At 34.7% G+C, this 27,129-nt stretch overlaps 1 protein-coding gene across 14 annotated transcripts in view; it reads right to left on the reverse strand.

Annotated features, from left to right (window-relative positions):
* Positions 1-27,129, reverse strand: part of RYR3 (ryanodine receptor 3) — a 201,778-nt gene that overhangs the window by 92,250 nt on the left and 82,399 nt on the right. For all 14 annotated transcript variants that reach the window (XM_042047577.1, XM_042047585.1, XM_042047581.1 and 11 more), the window contains exons 18-39: positions 25,470-25,603; positions 24,606-24,847; positions 23,324-23,516; positions 21,406-21,622; positions 21,093-21,197; positions 20,573-20,676; positions 20,074-20,157; positions 18,646-18,805; positions 18,165-18,312; positions 17,863-18,068; positions 17,026-17,200; positions 15,356-15,564; positions 14,006-14,190; positions 13,313-13,349; positions 12,782-12,942; positions 12,060-12,225; positions 8,646-8,732; positions 8,032-8,258; positions 6,161-6,962; positions 5,459-5,659; positions 5,073-5,175; positions 1,207-1,344 (exon numbers count right to left, since the gene is read on the reverse strand). In XM_042047577.1, coding sequence (XP_041903511.1) covers positions 1,207-1,344; positions 5,073-5,175; positions 5,459-5,659; positions 6,161-6,962; positions 8,032-8,258; positions 8,646-8,732; positions 12,060-12,225; positions 12,782-12,942; positions 13,313-13,349; positions 14,006-14,190; positions 15,356-15,564; positions 17,026-17,200; positions 17,863-18,068; positions 18,165-18,312; positions 18,646-18,805; positions 20,074-20,157; positions 20,573-20,676; positions 21,093-21,197; positions 21,406-21,622; positions 23,324-23,516; positions 24,606-24,847; positions 25,470-25,603 — 4,084 coding nt within the window. The remainder of the gene's footprint in view (positions 1-1,206; positions 1,345-5,072; positions 5,176-5,458; positions 5,660-6,160; positions 6,963-8,031; positions 8,259-8,645; positions 8,733-12,059; positions 12,226-12,781; positions 12,943-13,312; positions 13,350-14,005; positions 14,191-15,355; positions 15,565-17,025; positions 17,201-17,862; positions 18,069-18,164; positions 18,313-18,645; positions 18,806-20,073; positions 20,158-20,572; positions 20,677-21,092; positions 21,198-21,405; positions 21,623-23,323; positions 23,517-24,605; positions 24,848-25,469; positions 25,604-27,129) is intronic.

Consider the following 27,129-nt stretch of genomic DNA (forward strand, 5'->3'; position numbering starts at 1 on the left):
ACTTACAACACAGTACTGAGCTTAACAGACGGAAAGATGCTTTCAGACCAGGACAAACACTCTAAGGTGCTTTCCAGAGCAAGCAGATCATGTAAGAGGTGTCATGAGTTATAAAATAACTTCACTGTCTAATCTCAACACAACTGCTGATGAAATTGTTAAGCCTGAAATAAATTAAGCATTCCACGTCTGTACATGGGCCTATTGCCAAACTGAGCAACTAGGGAAAAAAAGAGGAGACTCCATCATTGGTTGGAAGACCAACCTCAAGTCCCTTGGAGAATCCTGCACATGATATCTGGATGGTGTCACAGAAATTTAGAGCTATAATCCCAATCTTGTTTCAGTAAGGCGGTAAGAAACCTCAGACAAAACATATTCTAAAGGAAGACCTGGAGGAATTCAGCTTTGCACCTTGCTTATTCCTCACCCTTATCCCTAGTCACTTCTAAGGTTTGAAAACCCATAAACATGGGTTAACCCTAAAATAGCAAAGACAAAGTTTGTGAGATTCATACCCCATATCAGCCCCACTGGGGTGAGTTCTCACGTGGCATGTGAGCACAGCGGCAGTGAAAGTCAGGTGAGTTGTTCAAAGGAGCTCAACAAAAAGCTTATGCAGATGGTTGAGGAATTGCAAGGGCAGAACCAATCTCACCTGTATAGACCATGAACACCCCTTGCGTGCTATGGAAGAGAGTATGGGAAGGTATATGTACAGGAATACCGCTCAGAATAAGAAGTCTGTGATTACAAGTGTTTTGGGGGGGTTATGTGCATGTCTATATTTGTGTGTATATGTAGCCTAAGAACAGTTAATAGATGGAAGTGGACATAAGCTCTAAAGAATAATTTTACATTAAAAAAACAGACCACAAAAATGAAATCTTCCCAAGTTTAGAATGCTTGAGTCTAGGTTATTGTACCATAATCAGCCTTTTAAAGTTCTTTATAAAGAATATGTAAATTTTCAACCCCAGAGTTAATGATTTGGATCCAAAATCTTCCACTCATTTTAGCTTCTTGTTTAAAAGTGCATCTGAGGTGCTCAGTATGCAGAATAATAGTTCTAAGAGGCAGAAGAATATCAAACTGGTAGTCTCCTTCTTTAGTCCCTTATAAAATTTTTTGAGAAAATACATTCCTGTTGACTGTAGAACTTTAACGCTTGCATCATTAAAGTATTTATCTGGAAAGAAAACTTACTAGGAGCTTTCTCTTCTTCTTCCTTAGGCTCCAATTTTTCTGCTTTTGGTGGACCTTTGATTTTGTACATTAATGAACGGAGTTTGCCAGTCAAGGAGGAATCTTCCTCTTCCTCTTCTTCTTCTTCTAGTGGAATACCTTAGCGGAAAATAAAACTGATTATAAACAAAACTCTATCTGTGAAGTCCCTCAATATTTAAATATTAAAATATCTGTAGAAATATTTTTTTTAACCAGCAAATTTCATATAGGAAAAAAGAAGTAGTAAGGCCAGCAGCTTTAACATGTAGGACCAGTAGCACCCCTCAAATGATGTTCATTTCAGTACACATACTTCTTATATCCAGATTTGTAGTATTCATTTTTCACTATTACGACCAAAGAGGTGGTACTTTTCTAAGAGTCTACTATGGCAATTAAATATGACTCACAGTCATATTTGATTAAATATGTGATCCTTTGTTTCATATTGCAGAATATAAGCTAAAGAAAGAAGTGTATGGTTGTATCTTACAATACAGTACAATTTTTCAGTTGAGATATTTAGCCACCCTAAACAAATATATTAACTGAATTTAAAGCTGTAAGAGATCTCGTTCAGAGATTATGTGGATAATACATGCTTTTCATGAAAATGTATACAATAAGATGGGGTGTTGTTTTACCAGGTAGTTTAATATAGTTCAGTTCACTACGCTGCTTCACAACCATTCAAAGTCTCTCCCACCTCTTAGTGATCATCAGACAACACGTGTTACGTGCAGAAGCAAAGAACAGCTAAGCAGGTTTCCTTCAGATCAGAGCTAATTGTGCCAAGCTGAAATGTAAGCTTTTGCACTTTGCTTGTCAAAGAGAAATTGAGAAAAGGAAAAGTTTTTCAGACAGGATACTAGAGCCACAACCTGAAGCAGAGGGGAAAAGAATAAACTGCGGTGGCTAAAACTGGTATTAAAAAATTAACTAAGAAAGAAAATAGAACAGTCGTGGTATCAAGTTGGAGAAACTTTGCTGCTGGCAGCTACAAAGGGTGAGTGGAAATTATGACTAGGAGTGACTAAGGGATAAAATTCAAAGGCAGTGGGAGGGAATGAACGAAGTAAAAATTGAAATTGGAGAGTAAATATGGAATTTAAGAAATTGGGTAAGTGAGACTGGCTTGGCAAAATGTAAAGCTAAGAAATAAGAAAGGAAAAAAGTAAGAACATATCACTAGTAATGAAAGAGAAAGCAGACAAGGAGATTAAAGGAAGAAACTATCTGGCACAGAAATAAAAGCTAGGCCCTGGACACATGGGAGACAGACTAGGAGGAGAACTCTTGAGAAGCTGAAATGGACAGACAAGAAGAAATGCCCTGGAATGATGAGTTAAGATAGTGTTGGACTGGCGTACATGAGGTCTGTGACTCCTGAAGATGGGGTCTCATTCACTGCTCCATATCACTAATTGTTCATTCTGCATCCTCTTACAGTTGCCATCCATCTAGAAGCTGATCACCTCATGTTGCTACTGGCTAATTGCTTCCTTCAAGTGGCAGAGGTCTGTGCACAGGTACAGATGGTTTCAACCCAGATAAGTGTCAATTTGATAATACACTACAAAATGTGTTGTAAGTTTGTTTGGTTTTTTTATAACTAATAAATTGCACATAAAAAAATATGATAGAGGACCATTATTATGCCAGCAAAATTAACTGCTCACAGTTAGGATGTGCTAGGATTAAGACTGCCTGAGTAACTATTTGCTTATATTCATATGAAGAAGCCTTTAATTACTTGATTGCATACATAGTTTTCCACTTAGAAGGCAAAGTATACTTAGTACTAAAAAGCTGATTAAACATTCCAAGGAGAACTCCTATTCATTTAATCTGCAGCTGTGATTGCTTAGTACTGATTTTCAGGACCAAGTCAGGACACACATAATGAGGAGCATTTATCCACAGCGAACACCTCTGATAAATCTGTACAAAGTAATGAACATGGTTTTGCTTAGAATCCAGAGGATCTTTCAACTATTTTAATCATGAGACAGCACTTTCTCTATCTTGAACTCTCGTTCAAAATACACATTTGTAATGTAGTAAACAAATAATAAAAGTACATCCCTAAAAAGAAAAATCTCAACGCATACAATAACTAGTGTTTCACCTCATGAAATATGAAGAGTGATCAGGAGCTAAACTAACTCAATGATCATACCAGCCACAAGATTTCAAGCTAAACTTAAGTGATTGTGGAGTTAAGACATTTCCAAGTAAGTTTTAGGTCTTTCATAGTCTCTATTCTGGAGTCTCAGAGTACTCTGTGCTGACAAATGGGCATTATCTTTGAAAACCAGAGGTCAGATCAAGGGCTAAGTGACTGAACAATCAAGATGGCTGCAATCACTTATTGTAATAGATGTAATAAAGAGGAGTAAATAGGAGGATACTAACCATTCACTTAAACACTTGGAAGAAAATTGATGGAATGAAAGAAAGAGTTTTTGGTAAGCACTTAAAAGCAAGGATGATAACAATTAACAGAGGATTGTGAAAACTAAATAATGTTAAACCAACTAAATTTCTGCCTTACAGATACAAGTTTTGATTTTAAGAACTTCTAATACTGTCTTATACAACAACCTCAGAAGTAAATTGATGGAGCCCAACTTAGATACCTGCATACCTACTCATCTTTAGCTGAAGCTAAGACCAAGGTAGTTGAAAAATTATAACTGGCTTATCATGAAATCACAGCTTGCTGGAGATTCTAAGAGGGTACTCAGATATAGCAGTGCAAAACAACAGCAGAAGCCTTAACAATACAAGCACAGAATGGTTTATGAGGCACCATGCCTACAAACAGAAAACAGTAACTTAATTACAGGTCATTAAAACAGTACAATTCCATGAACCAGGTAACACTGGGTTTACGGATTACCAGCAAAAAAAGATTTATCAGACTGTATTGGTAAACATTTGATAATGACCTCAAGCAAAAAGGTGGACAAGAAAGAACTAACCATTAGGAATATTTTGCTCTTCCTGGGGAAGAGACTGAGATGTTGTCAACTCACTGTAATGATGTTGGAGATCTTCTTGGATAAGATGGATGTCAACAACCATAGGACTAAGCAATATCCTGGAAGAGTAACTATGAATATAGCTACCAAGTAGGTAGATCGGAAAAGTTTTTTTATTTCTGTTTTAAACTGCATAATTAGTGGGAATGAACGGTAATAATTAGATGACTCAGATTATTAATGTTAATAATTCCATGTTTGTCTGAATTAGACTAAGATCTCAATAAAGTCAATAAACTAATGAAAAATAGACATCAAAAAACCCACATAAAATTGCACAGGAAATCTAAATTCAATGAGTGGGGGCAATTCAAGCTGTAATTTGCAGTACAACAGAGTTTTGTAATGACTGATTCTCACAGTACACCAGGAAACTAAGCTAAAGCAGGCAGAGAACCCCACATCTGGTAGTTTTTATTAAATTTCTGCGGCTCAGCTTCACAGCAACGGTGTTCCCTCAATACATTTTATCTGCTTGTACTCATACATGTGCTTATATAAATCTTTTAAGGTAAGCCAACCTTCTTTGGATTTTTTTCCCCCCCAATAATTATAAAACTGGTATATAAACAGAATACTATTGGATAATATTTAATAGAGATTTAACAGTGAAACTTAAAACCACTCCACTCACAGGTTTCCCATATTTTTGTAATATATACCAAAGTCTGTCAGTAATGTCACCTTGTAGGCAGTAATACATCTAACAAAAAAACCCCCTCATGCTAGTATATTTTTCAACTGATCTGTCAAGTGCCAAAAAAAGACAAACAAAACTCGTATCACAACCTTCCCACTCACCACAGTGAATTAGAAGATCATCATGAAATTCATATAATTCCTCCCGAATCTCCTCTGGACAGGGACAATCCTCTCCCAGTTGAAAATTCAGCAACATATTAATCTTTAGGGGATTTAAAATATAGTTAAAACACTGAAATAGCCTAAGACATATTCTAGTATATAGCCATACTTTACCTGTTTATAACTTTGGTTCACAGGTTAAGTTCTAGAACATAAGTTTCAGTCATTCTGACATTCAGTATTTTGCGGTATGGAATAAATTTAATTTCAAATTCATTTTGGTTCTCCAGCAATGCCAATGGTAGTTTAGAAGTCAGGACTTTATTTTGTCATCATAAAGAGTTTTTTAACGTTTAATTCAATCTCTTTTTTTTTAATATTACCTGTTCTTGTGGAGGAGACCGAAATTCTTTAGTCTTCTTGGCAGTCAATGCAGCAGACATGTTTAAGGCTTGCATGAGTTCATTGTACCTGTATTTCTGATTATACTGCAATTTTGATACGTAACGGTCTGCAAATGATACAATTGCTTCCACTCTATGTTGTAGTTCACAGTCACAAAAATAATTGAGTAAATGACACATCTAGGATAGAGAAAATAGACTTAATCTCAACAGTTTTAGAAATTTTGGGGAAGAACTTGAGTACATAATATACACTGCATCAGACTGTAAAAATGAGAGACATTTGTCCCATATTTTTAACACTGTAAAGGTGACAAAATTGTACAGTTTCATTATCGGATGGATAATACTATATTGCACTCACAATCTTTTACTCCATGCACTCAAAATATCTAGAAATGACATTAGTTTGGCTGGAAGGGTCCTTTAAAGATCACATGGTCTAACCCTTCAGTTTTTATGAAATAAGTATGTATTCACATATCTATTTTGAGTGTAGATACATGTAGAAAGAATGGCATCATCATCAATTTTTTTAATGAATTTTGAGGTTTTAAGGCAAAGTGGAATTAAAGACCTTCAGAATTTCAAATCTTTTTTAGTAGAGAATAGACAAAAAACACTTTTTTTTTTTTTAATCAGGAGTAGAATGTAAATAACACACTTATAATAAATGTTCACCTGAAGCTTAACAGATTCTGGTAATCTTGTCTGCAACAAGCCCTTTGCAGGAACTTTTGCTTGTTTGATTGCTTTCTCCCCAGCTTCTACAGCTTTTTCTTCAACTTGTGTCACTTCTTCCTTCTCTGTCCTCTCTTCTGTTTCTTCCTTGTGATCTCCAAATACAGTGGGATCGATGAGGAGTAACACCTGCTTCACATCGTCATCATCAAAAACACCCATTATGAGCAATGTTGCTATCAGTTTAAGAACAGGAACAAACTGGAATGCAACCTGTCCTCCAACAGGGTCTCGTATATGACTACCACTACACTGTACTGCCTCCGTTAACATACTTATGGCCTTGGATTTAAGTATCTCCAGGGGTATCTCTGGGGTGGATGTCTGATGATCTTCACTGGTTGCAATAAAGCATGGAGTAGAAAAATTGAAGGCTGGCTTAAGACAAGTGCTAAGCCCTACTCCAGGTAAACCATGCTTCTTTGTTTCATTGGGGTATAATTTAATATTTCGAGTTTCATCTGTAACTGGAATGATAAATTCATTGCTCATCATGAGCTTGGCTTGCTTGGCATGCTCCAAGTGAATACTAATGAGCAAGTCATAGAATCCAGAACGTAGAAGCCCAGGTAAGTATTGATTATCTATTGTATAAAATAGCTGAGATACATCCACGTGGCTACAAAGTGCATAAGCAACTCTAGTGTTACCTAGAGCACTAACTGAGCTATAGAGTTTTAAAGTGTGGTAGTGAAACATCATCAAATCTTCTTGCTCACATAGTTCCAAGATATCAACACATCTGTTATGAAATAAAGAAAGAGAACACCAGTCAATTCCATGAAAAAAGACTTTGAAAAGGAAAGTTTTGTAATCTCTGAACGTTTCAGTCAGTTCCTCTTTAAACCATATAAAATATAAAAGTTGATACTAACTGATCTTAGTATCTGCATCATTAAAACACAGTAAATGGCGGAAATAATTTGTTGAGACTGTTTAAAATTAGTACTCCATAGGAAAAAAAAAAAGCCAAAATGTGAGATGGAGATGCTTCTTTGGAATCTATCATAAATTGGAACTTGTTTTTAAAATAGGTATATTGAGCACGCTGAAAGTTTGCATTACTACGGTCACTCAATAGTGCCTGGTTTACTCAGGATCACTGTTTCATTTTTTCCACAAGACCCTGTGTTTTTCACTCTTTTCTTGAATTCAGTTTTATTAACAATAAATACAATTAAGTTTTGAATCATTAAAAGAAATTTTAAAATTTCTAATAAAAGTACAACTGTTAAATGATCTTTCTTCTATACTTTTGCTGATAGTTTGGTTTTTCGCTAGTTATGACATCTGATATTTGGATATATCTTTATTATCCTCACTCTGAAGATAAAACATAATGAAAATCAAAGAAAGGCACGATCTTGTCAATAAGAACATAAGAACTTAATTCGTGTAAATTCAGTCCATATGAAGCAGGAAGAGATTACAGGTTTTTATTATAGAAAAACAATTAGCAAAATAGTACTTGCATGTTCTTTGTACTTGTTTACCTCAAGCTGAGAAAAACCTCTGTGTTTAAAGACCTACAGATTTAAGAGATGCTATTTCATAATTTAAATTTAAATAAAATCAAATAGTCATGCTTTCTTTTATGTATGCAAAAGTTGGTACACGGCATTAAAGTTCAGTCTCTTGTATTTACTTAAATTTCACAAATAGGATAATATCTGATATGATACCAGATAAGATCAGAAATTCTCAACAACTATAGGTTAAATATTCAATAAGGCAGGTTCGATCCATACTCAGACATCTGTTGTCAGTATATTTTGTCCACATGAAGTCATTTCATTTCATTATAAATGTACCTGTTTTCTTCTGGGATATGAAGTGCCATCATCTGCAGAGGTTCCAAACACTGCACAACCCAGCCATGACGTTCACTGACACGCTCAGTTTCTACTCTTAGAAAGCTGTTTGGCATCCGGCTCCATAAAACAGGTGTAATTGTTTGGACATCAAGGCGAGGGGGACATTGAGGAACAGGATTTCTTTCTTCACTTTTAAAAATTGCTGCTGATAAAGGCATGGTATTCTGAAACAAATACGTGTATTAATTATTTTTGTAACATGTAATTATGAATAAACCCATAAAACCAGAAGGAAGCATAATTTGTAAGTAGTGGAAACCATGGAAAGGTAGAAGTTATTGCAACAAAAAATTCCATTAAAACCCCCCAACATTCATGGTGTTATCTTCAAATAATATTTGTTTATTTTGACAAATGCAGATAATCAATTAACTGCATATAATAACAACATTTACAGAAGTAAACATAGAAGTCAAATTACAAGTCATACCATTGATTCAACCTTCCTAAACAAATTTAACTGTTCAGGAATTTGCATGGAAATAAACGGATTTAAAAGAGCACATTTACATAAAGATTTTCTTTCTATAAAATATAGAAATACTTCCTACCTTTAATTTACCAAGTTCAAACTGAATCAAGTTAGTGCTCGTGGACTGTAAAAAAGTTGCTGGAAAAAGCTTCGTGTTTGGTTCAACCTAGTAGTGAAATGAGATTAAAATTTTTAAAAAATTAAAAATGGAAAAATAATCTCCTACCTGAATATGATATAAAATAAACACTGTATACCTTACACTTCATTATCAAATAACTTTAGATACTTTACTAAATAAAGTGTTGAATAGTGTCTACCTATAATATTATTATATTATAGGTTTTCAGACAGGTGTGTCTGTAGTCCTATGTGCTCTCAACACCTATAGCAAGAACTTTGGTAACACAGAATAGTGTCTTCTCAAAAACATCCAAATTCAACAACTTGTTCTAGAGGGTGAGAACACAATATGTGACAAGAATAGTGCAAATCCTATTTCCTGTTAAGATCAGTGATTTTCTAACCCATACTCTAAAAGTAGAATAATATAATTTTTTTAAAGAACTCTTTATTTTCAGGCTTACCATTTGTCTTCAGTCTTATAAAATCATAGTGAATCACAGTGCTGCAGTTTTAAAGTTTCTGGTTGTGTTTGGGATTTTTATGACAGCTACGTTATCTTTTTTACCCATTATAGCTCAATACCCATATAGGACTCAAAGTGCACGTCAGTGTAAGAAGACAGTTTATTCTGAATAATACTCTACAAGATTACCCACCACCACTGCCATGAAATAAAGAATTAAAAACATAATTATAGAATAGTATAACTGTTTCAAAAATTCATTGCTCCAGGGTGGCTGAAAAAAAAGTACATCAAGTCAATTAAGTCAAAGTTTCAGAAGTTCAGTTAAATATGTCAATCACACCATTGTGCATTTTGTGTATCATGTACATACATTGTACAACCTAAGCACAACTACAGTGCTTGTCCTGTGAAGGAATACAACTCCTAATTTTGAGGACAACAATCTATCAAAAACAGTTTTCTCAGAACTATGACTATGGGCATAGACAAAATAATATAGGGCTGGGTATGTACATTCCAAACTTTTTGATAAGTAAAAAAACCACAATCCCAAATCCAGAAAAAAAGTCATTCTGTTCCTCTTGATGTATTAGGTTTTCTTCTGAATATCACCATGGCATTCAATAGTTAGATCAAGAACTACAGAAAAATTCATTTCCTCTCTTAAATATGTTGAACTGTAGGCCTTTTAAAATGAAAACAGCATACAAATATTGTCCTTCTATTTCAGTTAAGTAAATTGAAAAGTGCGTGCAAACTGTCATAAGACTAGAATAATTACCTTGATAAGAAAAATATCAATCATTTGCAGCAATTTGAGTGAAAGATTTGATTTATTATAATATTTTAAAGGTCTTATTTTATTGTAAAAATATTCAAGACATGGAAATGAAAACTACATAATACAATTTTCATTACTGTCAAAAAAGGAGAGAATATTTAAATTACTCAAAATAAGCAAAAATTGAAAAATATTTCACCCTTAATTATAACAATCTTGTTGGAATATACTGTTTTATATCTATAGATAGTGCTGGGTATTCCCATTTTTCAGCAGAGCAGGTGCTAGCAGGTTTATTGGAAAAGTATTTCCTAAAACAACTTCAGGTATTTTTCCATGAAAAAGAGAAGAAAGAGAGAAGAAAATATGGTATATTCTGAGATAATTTTAAATTTAGTACCGGGAAAATGGTTATATTAATTGCAAGTCATACAAGAAAAACCTGAAAGTGTTTTTTACACCAAATTCAGTAACATCCATCTTTTACATCTATCTTTTCATATATCTCCTTGCAAGATAAGAACAGCTAAAGGCTGTCTGTTGCAGTGGCTAAGTCCACTTTCCACCCCCCAAGTTGCCTCAAAAGTGGTCTCTCCCTACAACACTGCGCTAGAAAGTTCTCCCTTTGTCTAGATTCTGCTGGTCACTGGTCCTCTCCCCCCTCCCATCCCTTTTCCCATTGGCCCCTGTTATGTCACTCAAGCTTGCCTCTGCCCCCTAGTCCTCAGACTATTGGTTTTGGATGCTCTGCCCGCCTTTGGGAGTTTTCGATAAAACGGCGTGGGCGTTCAGTTTTGGGTTCTTCTTGCCTCTGTTCCCTTTGGGGTGTTGCCATTAAGCATCTCAGAACTGCAGGCAGAGAACCCCTCTCGCCTCGCTGTCTCCAGCTGATGCACAGACCGTGGGTGTGAGCGGCTGTTCGCAGCCACTGCGAAGGTGGGATCGGGGGCACGCGTGGGCGCTGGCAGAGCGCCGCCTGAGCGGTGCATGAGGGACCCAGCAGGGACAAACGCGGCACCGACCCACCAGAGCCCTCCTTCCATAGCTGTCCATGGAAAAAACCACAAAAATCCAGCACAAAGAAACACACCAAAGTTTCATGGGCTTGCTCAGGAGCTTTCATATCGATTTGTATCTAGTTACGAAAACAACAAAACAGGGCCTAAGCACTTTAATCGCCTGTTTTCTTTTCCCAGGGTGTTGACATTCAGCATTGGCCCAGCATGGCACTGAAGTTATTAACCACTATTACAAAATATTCCAAATTTGCAATTACTAAATAACCTACCACCCCCATTCACAGGCTGTGCGCAACCCTGCAAAATCCATTTTCAATGGAGTCAGTATAAAAGTTCCATTAAATTCAGTTAAATAACATTTCAGTTTTGTCTGTACTACAGATTGTGGGAGGTATGACATAGTAGAAAGCAATGAATTGTTGCTAACGCTGGACAGCCTCTTCCACAGTGGGTGCTTTAGTATGTTCAACTGATCTTACTAAGAGGAAATCTCAACAATCTGGTGATGAAAACTTCTGTCAACTACCAATCCATTTGCATAACAACCCCATGTTTTGAGGATATTAATAGTGATTAGAGCCCACCCTACTTACTTCGGCGTTGTGTATTAATGCATATTTGAATTTTAGGTTTTGAAACTTATCAAATCACAAGTTCTCCAAATCAGAGCTATCTGCAGAAGACACAAACCCTGATAATAACGAACTAAATTTTTCTTCTCAGTTCGTATCAAAAATTACTATATCTAAAGTCTACTTTTGACCTTCTGCTAGTTTGAATATTTATTTCCCCTTTATTGCATAACAGATTCAGTTGAAAAAAAATTAAAGCATTAACATCATAAATCAAGATTCCTAACCACACAAACGGAGATGTAAAAAAATATTTATCTAAACACATCTGCCAGTTGTCCTTCCTAAACATTTGAAACAACTCAAAAAACACACCCTTACAAAAGTGTGAGAAAAAGAGGGATAAACCAGAATGATATAGGAAAGCATGTTATCATCCCCCAAATGGCGTTCGGTTAGATTTCTGAAAAAGAGAAATAACATCAAAACAAGCAGCTTACTAGACAGCTTCCTGAAAATCTGATAATACCTGATAACAAGTGCCAAGCTCTCTTCCATTGGCTGTGAATGACACCATTCCAGTAGCCAGGTCAACAAAGCATCCAATTTCTATATCAACATTACTGCGACCTGATCTCTGGGAATTAGCAATTATGTCTCCTCCCCAAACCATGTAGCAGTTGCTGCGCTTCACACTGAAAGGACAGCAAGAGCAAAGTACAGGTCACATTGAACTTGGTAGAGATACACTTTTCAATGGAAGAATACTTAGAGATCCTCGAAGGTACTTGTTATGCTATTAGTTTGTTTGCTCATTAACAAACCTTTTTTTTTGTAATCTTTCATTATCATCTCGGGTAAGGGATCAGACTAAATCAGACTTTTCTTTTTTCCTTTTTTATAGTTACTAAAGAATTTCACAGGTTTCTGTGTGCACTTAAAAGTTACAGTAAAACAAACAAGTTCGTCAACCAGGAGTAAATATAGATTATAAATGAAAGAAGCTTCTTTCACTTAAAATTCTTTCCAAAATAAACATTCTTTCCAACAGAACATTAATGATAAATTCACTTTAACGTGTCTACGTAAAAACACTTTCATATAAAAATGTGCACAGAAAACTCATACTCCATAATCAATTTTCTTATTAGTTTAAATTAATATTTAAAATATCATCAAGCTTGCAAATATCTGACTTTTAAAAAACAGTATTAAAATAAAAACTTTAATAAGCGATAAATAATTCCATACCTTTCATGAACTCTGCCTCTCTCATCACCTAGAGTAACTGTCACTGTACAATTTTTATTTAGGTCAAAATTCTCACTGTAAAAATGATAGTCGGGTGTTACCCAGCCAACCCAAACACAGGATGGGTCTTGGCCAGCAAATATCCGTAGTGAGTAAAAATACTGAAAGGAGGAAAAGAGCATATTAGTAATAAAATTCTAAAGTATTTTATCAAGGAATACTCAAATAGTGATTGAAAAAACCCTCTCCTATATGTCAAACTTTAATAATAGCAGTTCATATTCTTTTAATAGGTCATTTAAAATACTCTAAAATTAAAAAAACAGACTAGTGTTTTAAGATGGTGAGGTTTGTGTTTACACAAGTTGCAAGTCATGCAACTCTGGACATCATTATTTATAAACAATGTTATATCATAGAAAGTTATTTAAAAGGTTTCTTTCAATGAATCAATTTCTAATGAACATGCTGCCACAACTAAATCTACTTCACAGCGGTCAAAGAACTAAGCATCTCAACATATTTACTTACCGTAGTAGAAAGAGGAGCAACTTCTTGGCTATGCTTTCTAGAGATAAAGGAAAATCAGTAAATAAGTTAAAAAAAAAAAAAGAGTAGTAAAAAATTTAGTCATTATTAGGCTAAGTATACATACAAGCTAAATAATGTTTGCTTGGTACTGAGTATGCATTAGCAAAGACTGTACAGGATACAAATATACAAGTAAAATAGTTGATTGCTGTTAAGGTAGAGTGGGAGAAGAGGCAGATTTACAGCTGTCAAATAAAGATGGCGATAACTCTGAAAGGTGCTAGACTCAGTAATACCTGGTGTCTTTAAAAACCTGTCCCACAATCTTTTTTCTTTTAATGAATTAGGGACTTTTCCAACAATGAACTATTGGAACAATAATGTTGATGAGCAATAGCCCAGTGGGCAAAAGACTCTGAGCTGGTTTTCTAGCCTAGCTTTTGCAAAGCCCAACAATTCAGAAAGAACGGAGCTGCTTAGCAATGAAGATCCATAAATCCTGATGCACATCTTTAGAAAAGACTCTAAAACCATCAAGAATAAAAAAAAAATCACAGTAACATGCCTTTTATGGTAATCTGTGCTTAGACCAAGAAAAAGTATGAAAATTTTAGTGTACTATAATAAAGAGTAATGGAACATAATACATTTACACTGAAATTATGAAATAGGATAACTAAACCCAAGTCCAACCGTTTTTGGAAAACATCAGATGAGGCATTTTCCACACCCATGCCGAAGTTGAATGATGAGTGGAACTCAACGGGCATACTCAAACGACAGTATATCATGTCTGAATTGCTGTTCTGTGTGCCAAATGTTTTGTGAGTAACTTTTAACCGAGGTGGACTCTCAATGGTTCCATCAATTCTCCATATCTAGAAATAACAGAAATATTTTAAAATAATACTATCCAAAAAATGCCAAAAACTTCCATTAAGCGACTAGAGGATGAGAAGATTGAAAGAGCCAACTTAAATTTTTCATGATTAATTATCTTCAAAACTATGCACTTTGTTCTCTGACATTGAATTTAACCTGAAGAGCAAGGGAAGCAACAGATTCAATATATCCTGACCACAGTAAGTATTTTCAAGATGTTCCATACAGGAGTAAAAAATAAAAGTTTATATTTTATTAAACTAATTCACTTTGATTACACAAGTCACTGAAAAACTGCGTCACAAGGATCAGTAGTTTTCTACCACTGATGATAAGAAATATCAATTCAGTTTGTTCATATGATCATTATGCACTCTGAGTCTGATATTACTTTCCCTTGTGCTGAAAAAGTGAGTAAGCTTTCAAAGTCAGAGATAGGAACATTTCAAAAACTTCAAAAAGACAGGAATAGTGATGAAAAAATTCTGATAAAATGAAAAAATGCTGAGATCATTTAGCTGGAATTCAGTGAAATTTATTTTGCTTAAGAAGGAAATATTCAGAGACAAGTACTAGAGAATAATTGACTACACCTAAATTAAAGTAAATGGCCTAGAGAGATTATAATAAAAAATCTCAGGAATTCAAACATATCATTTTGGAATATATGAATATGGAACATTTTATATTTAAAAAAGGCTGTATTTTTCTGCTCTAGGATACATAAGTTAGGGAGTTTTTGAATTCCTATCACTGGTGCGTCATAATGAAAGGAACAATCTGCGACACCACAGGTACTCTTAGATATCCTCAGGCTTCAGCTGAACAATACAGAAAAATGTATAGTAGAGAAGGTTTAAAAAGTGAAAGTACATGCAAGATACAATAAAAAAAACCCCAACATAACTAACATGTTTCCAGTAGCTGACCACAACATAAATTAGTAAGCCATATAATAAACTAGATAGGTATATCCATAGGAATCCATACTGCCATAAATGAAACTGAAGATAGACAAGATCATCTGGAATTATCTAAGAGTGACTTAATAGAGTTATATGACAAGCTATCTGATGACAGTAAGTATTAGTAAGGGTTTAATGTCTCAGCTTGCTAAACAAACAGTCATTGAGCAGGTGTCTCCCTAATATGTAATGTTACCTTAATGTGAGGATGATTTTTTGGCACATTGACAAATGTTGGTAACCGTTTACTAAACCACATAGCAACATCTCGGTTCATGTTAACAGCAAAAGGTTCAAAACCTTCTTGAAGGCCACACATTGTGTAATACTTGAATGTACTGGCATCCATTCCAAGGTTCATGCGACCAATCTGAGATAGGCCCAGTGCACAAACTGGAACAAAACCTAAAAAAACAAAAAACCAAACTCAACTCAACAGTAACTTAGTTTAAAACCATTTCGTTTAAAACCAGGCATTGTTTATTTTCAATCCATCTATTGTGAGCTAAACTTTAGCTCCTACAAGTAATGCACATGAAGTGATGACAGTAGCAAGGATTTAAAGCTGCCTTAAATACTAGTGTCCAAGTTCAATATAATTGCTACCGAAACCCCTGAGGACTTAGGCACTATCCCATTTAATTTGTTATCTTTCTCATTTTAGACTAATAAACATGGCTTTATGCAATGAGCTGGACACTGGAAGCCAACCTTGTCTACATCAAAGTTATTAACAAAAGGTAAGTATGGTCTCTGAGAGCACCAAGTTTCCATAAGGACTTTGAGATGAGGTTCAGGTACACTTGCTTAAAATTTACTTTATCATCGGTAGCTACAATTTTTTTTGCCAGCCTTCATTTCTCCATCATTCACAATGGACAAATACATACTCTTTTAACACTAGCATTCTTTATGACTCAACTTTTTGATCACCAGATACCTTTAGACAGGGGTGAAAGGCTGTTGACTTATTTCACCATTTCCCAAGAAACAGAATTTGGAGCAAGATTAGGGAAAAGCCAACAGTACAACCTCTAAAGGAGAAATTTTTTCTCCTAAACTTCAAGACTTCAGAACAGCTTTGTTAAGGCTGTCCTGCATTTTCTACCTTCAGAAAAACTCTATCAATGATAAGATCAAAGAAGGGCAGTGAGCAACTGCAAAGTTTTCTGGCAATTACTAACAGGTGTGAAGCCATTACTGGTTGGAGGAGATACACTTACAAAGAAAATATCAATGAAAACATAAAGCAAAACAGTTTTAAAATATTCCCAATCTCCTTTACTACAGTCATGTAGATACTACGTTTTGAAAAAGCAAAGGCAAAAAACAGAAGAGGAAAAATATCCCAGAAAAAATGAGAAATTTGGCTAGGTTATGAATGGGACAGAGAAAAAAACAACAAATTAGACTCAAGTTATGCTGCAAAGATCTGTTCTTTTGATGCAGACTCTCACCACAGAGTACTCAATTTGTCCTTCACAGACATGAACATAGTACATTTATGCTCCAGTGAGATTATCAGAGCCTACATTTTCAGGTTTTGGAAATTTTTCAGGGTGCTTATTATTACCACTTCTTCTTTGCACTGAAGTCCAGAGAGAAAGCCTAGCAACAGTGAGAAAATTTATCCACTCGGACTGCTGAAACCCCATTAATGTGGTTAAAGGAAAAAAGAAGTTAAATTTGTGCCACTTAAGCACTCTCAAAATAAATTTTTATGAAGTTAGTGTACAGCACAGTCTGAAGGCTCACATCAGTGAAATATGATTTCTCAGCTCTCTGAGTCATTATGACAGTCTAGTTTTTCTGCTTGTTGTATTGTTTTGTCTTCTAATAACCATGTGACTTTAAAAGGGAAATTACCATTTTCTATTCCAAAGTCAGCAAATGCAAGTTCTGAACCTTTACTGGTTATAAGCAACTCTCCATTCAGAGTAAAGATGATTGACTTGTCATCCAGGTTTATCATACAACCAACCACGTCTCCTGGTTGCCAGCTTCGTCCAAAGAATCCACTGCCTTGATGCCAACACTGGCCCTAAATAGAAAACCAAGTAAATAAACACAGTGCTAAAATAAAAAGTTAAATACAAAATAAATAAAGAAACCCAAATATTTTATTTTCTAGGATCTCAAAGTAATTTGCAAGCAGTTCTTATTATGACTTTTGCCTTAGAGATAACAGAGACATAGAGCAAATAAGGCACCCTAACTTCAGCTATTTGCAACCTGGTAACTACTGTTCACCGGATTGAACTTCTTACATGCAGGGTCATTATTATCCTTCTGGTCCTTTAGGAGTCAAGCTTGGGAGGAAAGGATGTGCAAAAAGCAGAAAAGACAGAAAAAGAAAAACACAACTGTGGTTCTCTCAGTTAATGAAGAACCTTTCTTTGATTTTTGTAAAACACAACTTATAAAAAAATGGAAGTGAATGCTGTATCTCTATAGTTACGACAGACTTCTGTACTTAGTCGGGTATTGCCTAGGAAGATACATATAAATCAACACTTCTTTTTTATCATAATCTCATTACCAGAACCAAAATGGAGGTACTATACAGCATTAAACAGAGCTCAGAGATATCTTTATATGAATCAAAAATATTCCAGTAGTTGATGTGGAGTACAAAGAGGAAACCTATCCTGTAGTTCCCTGTCTATCCTGTTCATAGATCAAAAGAGGTAAAGGTGTACTGACTTTGCTTCCTTCAAATACAAATGCTTGATCATCAGCTCCCAGCTCTACGTCAGGTCGACAGCCTGGTCTGGCCCAGCCAACACGCATATCTCCACCTGTCACAGCTTCAAACTCAAAGTACCACTTTCCAGACTTCACTGCATAGGATTGTTCTACTCTGAAAAATCGTATCTTGTCGATGCTGACTTTTTCCACTGTCTGGTCAGCTGTAAAAATAAACAGAGAAAAATACCACTTTTAATAATAGAATGAAACTATAAATGTCACTAAAAAAGGTCATGATTCTTACTGAAAATACATACCTATCTCTTGGTCAGATGGCTCAATACTATAACCATAGCCTGCAAATGTTCTAATAGCTTCACGGAGGCTATCTCTGTTTGATTTTTTAGTACGTTCATCTAATAATGCATATGGCACTAGCCGAGGATTACGTTTGTTCTTAAGATCCTGAAAGAGATTATAAAAGACAATGAGAAGCAAAGTCTGTTTAGACACCACAAAGACTTTGCCTAATGAGACAGAGTGTACTTTGGAATCCTGTAAACATTACAGAAGAGAAACAGCATTGATGAAGAAGAGTTCTATGCACCGTCCAAGTCTGATAATCCTCTCAAAGTTGGCAGGGTTTCTTTTCCTGCTCCCCACCCCCTCTGGCTTTTCCAGATATTTCAAGACATTCAGTATTTATCATCTTAACTAACACTCCCTCCCAAATGATGTTCTAGAATACAAAATATCACATTCTTTACTTATTCCAAATGCATGTAAAAAAGTTCCTACCTGCTGAATGCCATAGGTCCATCCTTGCTTTATTCTGTCTTTTGCCCAGACATTATGTGCATTTTCTGCTAGTTTGTCAACTAGAAATTCTTGAGAAGGTAACAATTTCACTTCAGAAAGATCAAGAGGGGCAGGTTTATATCCATTTGACATCATATAACTGTAAGTCAACAAAGCAAAATAGAGAGTCAGGATGTCCCAGGTATGGTATTTAAATCTTTCTACGAGGCAGACATAGGGTAGAAGTCACTTTCTCCACTTTTCAATCTCCTAGTCTCCCATTGCTTTGCAAAAACCTTGCATTGTATTTGGTCATTCACTAGGATATAAATTGCATTCTAGCAGACAGTCTCATTTTCCACCTACTTGCACAATAGCTAATTAAATGTGACTCAGATCCATATATGCATGCCTAAATGGTTGTTACAAAGCAACAAAATTGTTATTGAATGAGTACTTGTAATATCTTTTTTATATTTTTCATTTAAACATTTCAAGTAATTTCTATTTTAGAGATCTGTATGACGAATCCTTATGAAACTCTTTTATGCATTATTAAGCATGGTATTTTAGTTCACTATTCTGTAAGGACTGCATTACCATTTTTTTCCAACAGAAGAAAACATTTTAACTATTGTTCTTACCACTTTTTCACTGAATAAAAAGTTTAGTAATTTTTCAGCAGTAGCTATTATCTTCTCCAACCCTTCCATATTACATAAGGACTACCTGCCCTTTTAGACATATGCAGACTCTCTTTTGCTCAAATCAAATAATTTCCATTCATTAGGATGTTTCATATAGGCAATAGGTATTTTACATTTACATAGACTGTTTGCAGTAGGAACCTTGAGAAAAGATCTTTTTTCCTTTTTTTAATTAATGCCATCACCTGGATCAAGAATACCATCTTCATGTCATAAAACCATATATTTTATTGCTCACTTTAAAAACTACCTTTGTTTCTCATGGATAAATTTCATTCAGGAAAAAAAGACATCTGGTGGGTTAAGAAACTGATGTGAAACGGTGAGTATCCAACTTGCTGTTTCTGTCTTCTACGGTAAAATGGTCAACCCTCTTTGAAGTAGATACATTTACCATCATATGAATAGACTGTCCTGTACCATGAGGCAGAAAAGCACTGCAATGTTGTGTTTAACTTTGGAATCTATGTTCTAGGGTGATGTACTGCTACAATTGCCTGGTTTAAGTATGTGACTGTTTGTGACTCTGAATAATTTCAGGAGGGGGTTCACAGCAGTTTTCACATTCCACAATCACCACAGGCAAGGCAGTGGCCTAACCAGAGATCTGTAAGACCTTATCAGGTATGGGGTTCACATCAAGTATTCTTTAATTGAACTTAAAACATTTTATATTTATAATAAATATTATAATATGCAACTGTTATCGTAAGGTACATACTTTTTAGGAAGTTTGACTTTTTTAAGATCTTCCTCAGCTGCTGGATGAGCATGAACAATGTGACATCCAAGGGCCAAAAGGGTTCTGGCATAAAAACGGCATTATTGAAACACAACATTATAGTTGTCACGCATTGTATAAATACACAGAAAAAATCACATTTTAAAAACATGGAAGTAACCCAAAATAATGGTATTTTAAAACCCAAATATTTAATTTATCAGAAATCATAAATAAGTCGTGTAAACACTAAAAAGGCATGAATCTATGACTTGAGATTCCTACCACTTTATTAAAACCAACAGGATCTGGTGGTGTTTTTTCCTTTGTATTTCTAGAGACAAAGTTTTTTGAAATCAGTATGATTGGGTTCCTGGGACTTCTAGCAAAGCTAGCAGAATGAGATATTTGAATGGTTTTTCAATCTTACAAATAATATGATGTGCTTGAATAAAAATAAAATTTAAAAAGTTTATTTTCTTTGATATTTAAATCTCACTTGAGGGTTTCAGTTGACATTTGTAGATTATAATTCTTCTCTGTCTCAGGCAATTTTGAGAATTCCACGAGACAAGGGTGATGCCTTTTATTGTCATCCCGTATCTGCAATAAAATAACAGAAAAGGGTACTTTCCTGACAGAATCAAGAATCACAGTAAAAATCCAGTAAATTCTTTGCAGTAGTAAAGACAATATAAGCAATACCGTTTATCTTTGTTCAATGACAGCTACTCATAACTATATAAAGCTACTTTTCCCATGATTCATTTATAATGCACACTATAAGTACTCCTCCATAACTAATGAAATAAAACCAAGGAATTTGAGGAATTTGAATGTTTACAAAAGCCACCCAAAAGTTAATACCACTGTCTCCTTCCAATTTACATGGTCACCTGTTGTTGGTAATGTATAGACCACCTTACATACCCTGTTCAATTTCCAAGTCCAGGCTTGGGCTGGTGGGAGACTTAACCTAATACAGGTGACTGTACCATGACAGGTCATTCAAAACATACCTTGCCGTATGTCCAGCCCAGTTCTATTTTATTCATTCCCCACAGTTCATGGATATTTTCAGCTAGTTTGTCCCTGATCTTTTCAAGATGAAAAGGAAGGGCAATCTGAGAAAAGAGCATAACAATTTCAGAACTAAGAAGAGGTTCCAGTCACCACATTTGTATGTCCAAGATCATCTAGATCAGTTAGTACATCACAACACACAACTGAAGAACTACTAAGAAAGAGGGAAGCTACCTTAGTTTTTATATTGTGAATTTAAATTCTGAACAGATATATATTATGGGTCCCATTATTGCAAACTTCACATACCTGACTGGTGTCTATTGGACAAGGGATAAAAGAAGCTTGTGAGAGAAATTGTGTTGTACCCAACAAATCCCTCACACCTTCAAAATCTCTTTTATATTCTTTGACTGGTTCCAGTTTCATCTTCTCTTTTGGAAGCAATGCTTCATAACAGGGAGCATAGCCAGCAGGAGGCAGAAATTTAAACTCTCCATGACGTCCACCCAACAAGAAACGAACTCTGTACAATTTTCAATGAAGCAATTAGACTCTTTAATAGTCAGTATATACTATCATTATGTATAAATATTTTAGAAATGTAAACATTTATTATATTGCCATTTACAAAAATGCAGGTGCGCTTCATGTTTTGGTAAACACCAAAGGGTTACCAAGCATTCATACCAGCAATACTATCAGTAAAACCATCACCTACCCACTATTCTTTGAAAATTTGTTTTGAACAAAGCAAAAATAATTATTTAATGTGGTAGCATATTTAAATATTTCTCACTTAAAATCAAACGGTTGTAAGTTGTGAATTTTTTAATGGATTTAAGGGATTTGAAAACACAAATCTAATTTAAATTGGACTATTACTCTAAAAATACTATTGGGACAATTGAAACCTAACTTGAAAATTTTAAAGTTACTTCTCAGTCCACACATGCAGACAGTTGGCACATGTGAGAAATACCAACAAAACACTAAAATCATAATACTCTAAGAAAGCAAACTGTATTATACTGAATATTACAATTGGGAATGAGTTCCAGAAGCATAACTAAGATTCCTTGTAAACCATTAAATTGTTCTTTTTCTCCGCAGATATAGATTTTTCATATAAATTTAAGAGTATACCAGGAAAAACAACAAAGACAAAAGCTGCATACTTTGGTCCTCAAGAGGGCAAACTCTAGAGGTAAATAAACACAGAAATGCATAACAGAGCCTGTTATCTCTAGGAATTAGTCCCTACATGTCTTGTGATGGTGTGACCAGAAACCTATATGAATATTAGAACTACCAGATCAACATATCTTGTTTATGTTTTTAAAAAGAGGAGAAAAATTAAGCCCCCAGAACACCCTCCTTAACTCATGAACTCAGGATTCTCATGGAAAAACATTTTCTGTGGTAGTAACAGACACAGATGACAACATATACTTGCTATTAACATCAGCTACTGCAAACTACAGAGGAAAATGCTCTCACAAAATATAAAAGCAACATCAAATAAGAATGAAAAAAAAAGAAAATAATCACACCAGTTTTGGCAGATTTCTTACAGTAAAAAGTATTAATGCAGCTACATATAGTATGGCCACTCCAGGGGAATAAATGAAATTGATTTACTAAACCTTTCCCAACCCTCCTTTATTCTGTTTGATTCTACAGGAGATTTTCTGAATTCACTGAACATAGACAGCAATATAAATTGAATGCAGTAAGTTTGAATCTCAGTATTTTAGCTATAGAAGAGGTAAGAAATGGGCAATATTAGTAAAGAGATTCCAAAGCTGCTTCTCATCAGTTCTGTTTTCTACTGTGAACACAGTATCAGTTTTCATGATGATTTGGATTTTTTTACTCCCTTCTGAGAAAGCCAGTGAGAATTTTAATTAGGGCCAAATATGGTGCTGTGTTTCTAACATGTTTTTTCCACTGATAATTGGAATGAAACAGAATTAATTTCCCCTAGGTCACCAAATGCCCATAAAATAATACTTTCCAGACACTGCCACTTAGTCAAATTGTTTACAGGCTCACATTTCACTTTTAAGCGAAATCATCGCTGAACAAATCAGTAGTTTTCTGCCTTCTTCCAGCTGCTATTTGGACAGAATTGAAGCAACAAAGCAGAATAAATCATACTAGAATTTAGACAATATTTTGTGTGATAAGACAGCAAAGAAAACAATTAAAATTAAGTTGTACTTACTTTACGCCTGCTGATAAGCTTACAACAGGGAAGAAAAACCCTTCTGTACTGAAGTTCTCAAACATTCCCTGTACAGGCTGTCCATTAATGCGGAATGAAATGCTCGGGACACCTAAATCCAAGCAGCAGCTAACCACATCATCAGATGCTAATAAATGCTGATTGACAGATGCTACCGCTCTGGGTACCCGACCTAGGATAAAGGCATTTAGTAATCATAAGATTTAAGCAGGCTTAATTTTTTAAAATTTTTTATTTGGCCATTTCTAATGGAGTATGTTACAGATGCTTCCCAGTCATCTCCAGAAACAGATAATTTCTGACATTGGATAATTGTTCAATAGTGTTGAAATAAAATATTGAATTACATGTGTCTGCACACACGTATTTTATACACAAAACCCTATGCTAGAACAATGCTAATATAATTGATAAATGAAACTCTCAGATTATGAATTGTTAGAATTAATGTCATAAAATTTACTTCAGTGTATTCATGTATGCTCTCCTTAAAAGACACCTTTTATTTGCATGGCCCCACTCTATTATTTTCAGAGCCGTTGAAGAATGCCTAGACACATATGGCATTTAAAGGCACTGAGAAATGTGTGGAAACTAAGGATTTTGCCTACGTGCCTTGAAAATTGCACATTAAACATAAGCCATAAATTGAACAAGCTAAAAAATAACCATTGTTTACTTTGCATGCAAGAGAAATCTGGAAGAAAAAATAATGTGCTGGTTCATAATTAAAGGCTCTATACACAAGGACTAAAATGAGGAAGTTGGCAGTAGTGTAGCAATTATAATTTTTAATTGGCAAAACTGTCTTTTATGAAACTATTTATCAAAATTCTAATTCAATTTATCAGCTCTATCAACAGATTTAAGAATAACTGTCATTTTCCTTCAACTGTAGATTAAAAGTAAAAGAATAATGCAAATGTAGATTCATACAGAATTAATTTATCTGAGATCAATACATCCATTGAATTTGAACAGACAGAATTAAGTCAGTATTGATCTAGATCTGGAAAATGCCATTCTGTGATCAAAATCATGAAAATAGAAGTAATCTGCTAAAAAGTCTAATTGGTATAATTCAATATTGGCTAGCATCTCAGACAAGGAGTCTGATCTGAACTCCTAAATAACTTCATGAGAACCTGGAATTCTGAATGTAGCTCACTATAAAATAGCATGTGATGTATACAAAGGAATGGAAGGTAAAAGTAGGTAAATGCTAAATGTAAGAATAAGTGATAGCTCACAAAGCACTTACCAGACCACAGATGAAGGCCGTCAAACCCAAAAGAGTAGAGGTCATCACCAACACCATTGCCTCCCCATCCTTCTCCACCTCCAGGATAGGGGGCATAACCTGAAGTAGAGGCCCATCCAACTCGTAAGTGGGTGGGTTCTGCCGTCAAGAATGGATCAACCTGATCAATTATTAACTCAAAGTACCACTTCTTGTACTGTGCAGAGCCCTCAGCAACACCCAAAAATATGTTTGGTCTTATGCTAAGAAAGAAAATGTAAGCCAGTTAGTGTAAACATAAAGTGTGACATATGAATTATATTGCTGTACAATTGTCAAATTCACTTTTCAAGTACAAGTGTAGATACCCACATTTTGCTTATAATATTTTAAAAAGTGACCCATTTTGTATAACTTAATAAAGCTGCTGTAGAATCATCTTCTAAGGTTGAGGTTCCATGCTTTGAAAAACTTACAGTCGAAAGAGAAATGACAAGATCATTTCCTAAAGTCAAAAAGCCAGGAGTGAGGTTGCCAGGAAATCAAGACCCTCTTAAAACACACAAGTACTTCACAGTATGTTCACATAGTCTGTGCCCTGTTTTGACTCAGAAACAAGCAGCTTTCATGTTCCCATTTTAGAACAGACCTGATTATAAATTAGCAATTTCTAGTTGAGCACAGGTTCCATACAAATGCCATATAGTTAGTAAAAATGGGTTTTTTTCAGAAGTTATTACGTAAGACATTATCACTTCCTAAAGTGTGTTTCTCGATATTGAAAGCTTTGGGATATTTCTTAGGTTACAGTATTTTATTCAATTAATTATCCAAGATATGGAAGTTCAATTTTTTCTGATATAATAGTAAAACATATCACTATACCTTGTCACATCATTAATCAAACGTGTTTGCAAAAGTAAGTCTCTTCTAGGCAGTAAATTGTCACAGATCAAATTTTGATTGGCACGGACTGCAACTCCATTACAGACACACAGAGAGCAAAGTACATCGAGAACCTTAAAAGAAAAATCAGAAGGAAGTCAGATAAAGGCAGCTAGCAGCATACACTATTATCCAGTTGTCAGCTTAATTTACATTAAGAATAGGCCTAGAGCAACGAATATAATATACATTATCGTTTTCTGCATACTTTCCATATATATGGACTGAGTGTAGTCCGTACTACTGATAGAAGATATCAAACATTTGTGGAACATAAATTCAGAACACACAGTTTGAGAATGACTAAAAAAATTTCCTTTAAGATTCCTTATTCTCATTTTGATCAAAAATAAAAAGCTGAAACAGCTGTATGTCAGCTCCTTACAACTTTAAATTAAATCTCGTTAAAAATTAGAAATAGAAAATGTAATTCTTTGATAGATTTTCTGCCACCCAAAAAACTTCATGTGCAAAATTACTGGAAAATTCTCAATGGCAATTATCTGATTGCTTATGAATCTCTTCTGGAAAGAATGTTTTCAATTTGATAAATAATCCATTTATTTATCCATTATAAATAAATTATTATAAATTTATTAATTATAAAATGAAAAATGCTTAAAAATTTCACTATAAAGTGAAACAGAATTTCAGAAAGATGTTATTCTAAAACTTCAGATTTCCTTTTTATTTTGTGCTTGAGTCTGACAATTGAAAGAGACTGGTATCATTCTTCCAGAGTACTGGAGCAGGAGATTTTGGAAGAGAGAACAGTAACACAGTGTTGGTTAATGCTGAGTAACAAAGCTGCACACTTTCGCAAAAAACCAGAGAAGCTTAAATATGTACTTGACCTCTGATAGTCTTTGAGCAATGAGCCCAAATGATCTAAACTTCTACACATCATCTCCAAGACAAAGACATCATTGACTGTGTTATTACTATTGTACAGCACCAGAAACAGCAGAATATAGCTTTCATTTTAGCTACTCCTGTCATCTGACTAGTGAATTTAGCACAAATCCACCATCAACAGCTTACGCTGTTTAAGCTAACATATTAGCTTAAACACTTTTCTACGTCCCAGCCCATGCAGTTTCTTTTCTACCATCTCTGCTATTGGGCAGAAACCATCTAGATGAAGGATAGAGGTAATTATTTAAAAAAACACATAAACTCTGACCAGCACTCAGCTGTAAAGCATCTTAGTAACATTAATGACTACCAGCAACTCAGACCTTACATGTAAACTGTTTAAATTATCTATTTCTGACAGAAGGCTTTTAATTTAAAAAGTCCTTCAAATCAATAATTTCTAGGACTATATTGCTTATTAATATTAGTGTTTCTTATTTTCTAAATCTCAACAGACTTTCTAATCTAGGAGGAGAACAAGATACACTGTGGAATAACAGATAAATTAATTTCTTCCCACTCTTCATTACTTTCAAAGACACTAAAAGTGGAAATGCACAAATCCATATAATTCTTCTCCTGTGTACATTTTCTTTTTCTGCTCTAAGCACTCGCTATAAGATGTATATTAAGATGTTTCAGACAAAAGGTTCTTTGTAGGTGACTGGCATAACTCAGTAATCTT

The sequence above is a fragment of the Corvus kubaryi genome, unplaced genomic scaffold, assembly GCF_017639235.1.
Source record: "Corvus kubaryi isolate FWS band 111438036 unplaced genomic scaffold, C.kubaryi_AGA036_p1.0 66, whole genome shotgun sequence".
Classification (NCBI taxonomy): Eukaryota; Metazoa; Chordata; class Aves; order Passeriformes; family Corvidae; genus Corvus; species Corvus kubaryi.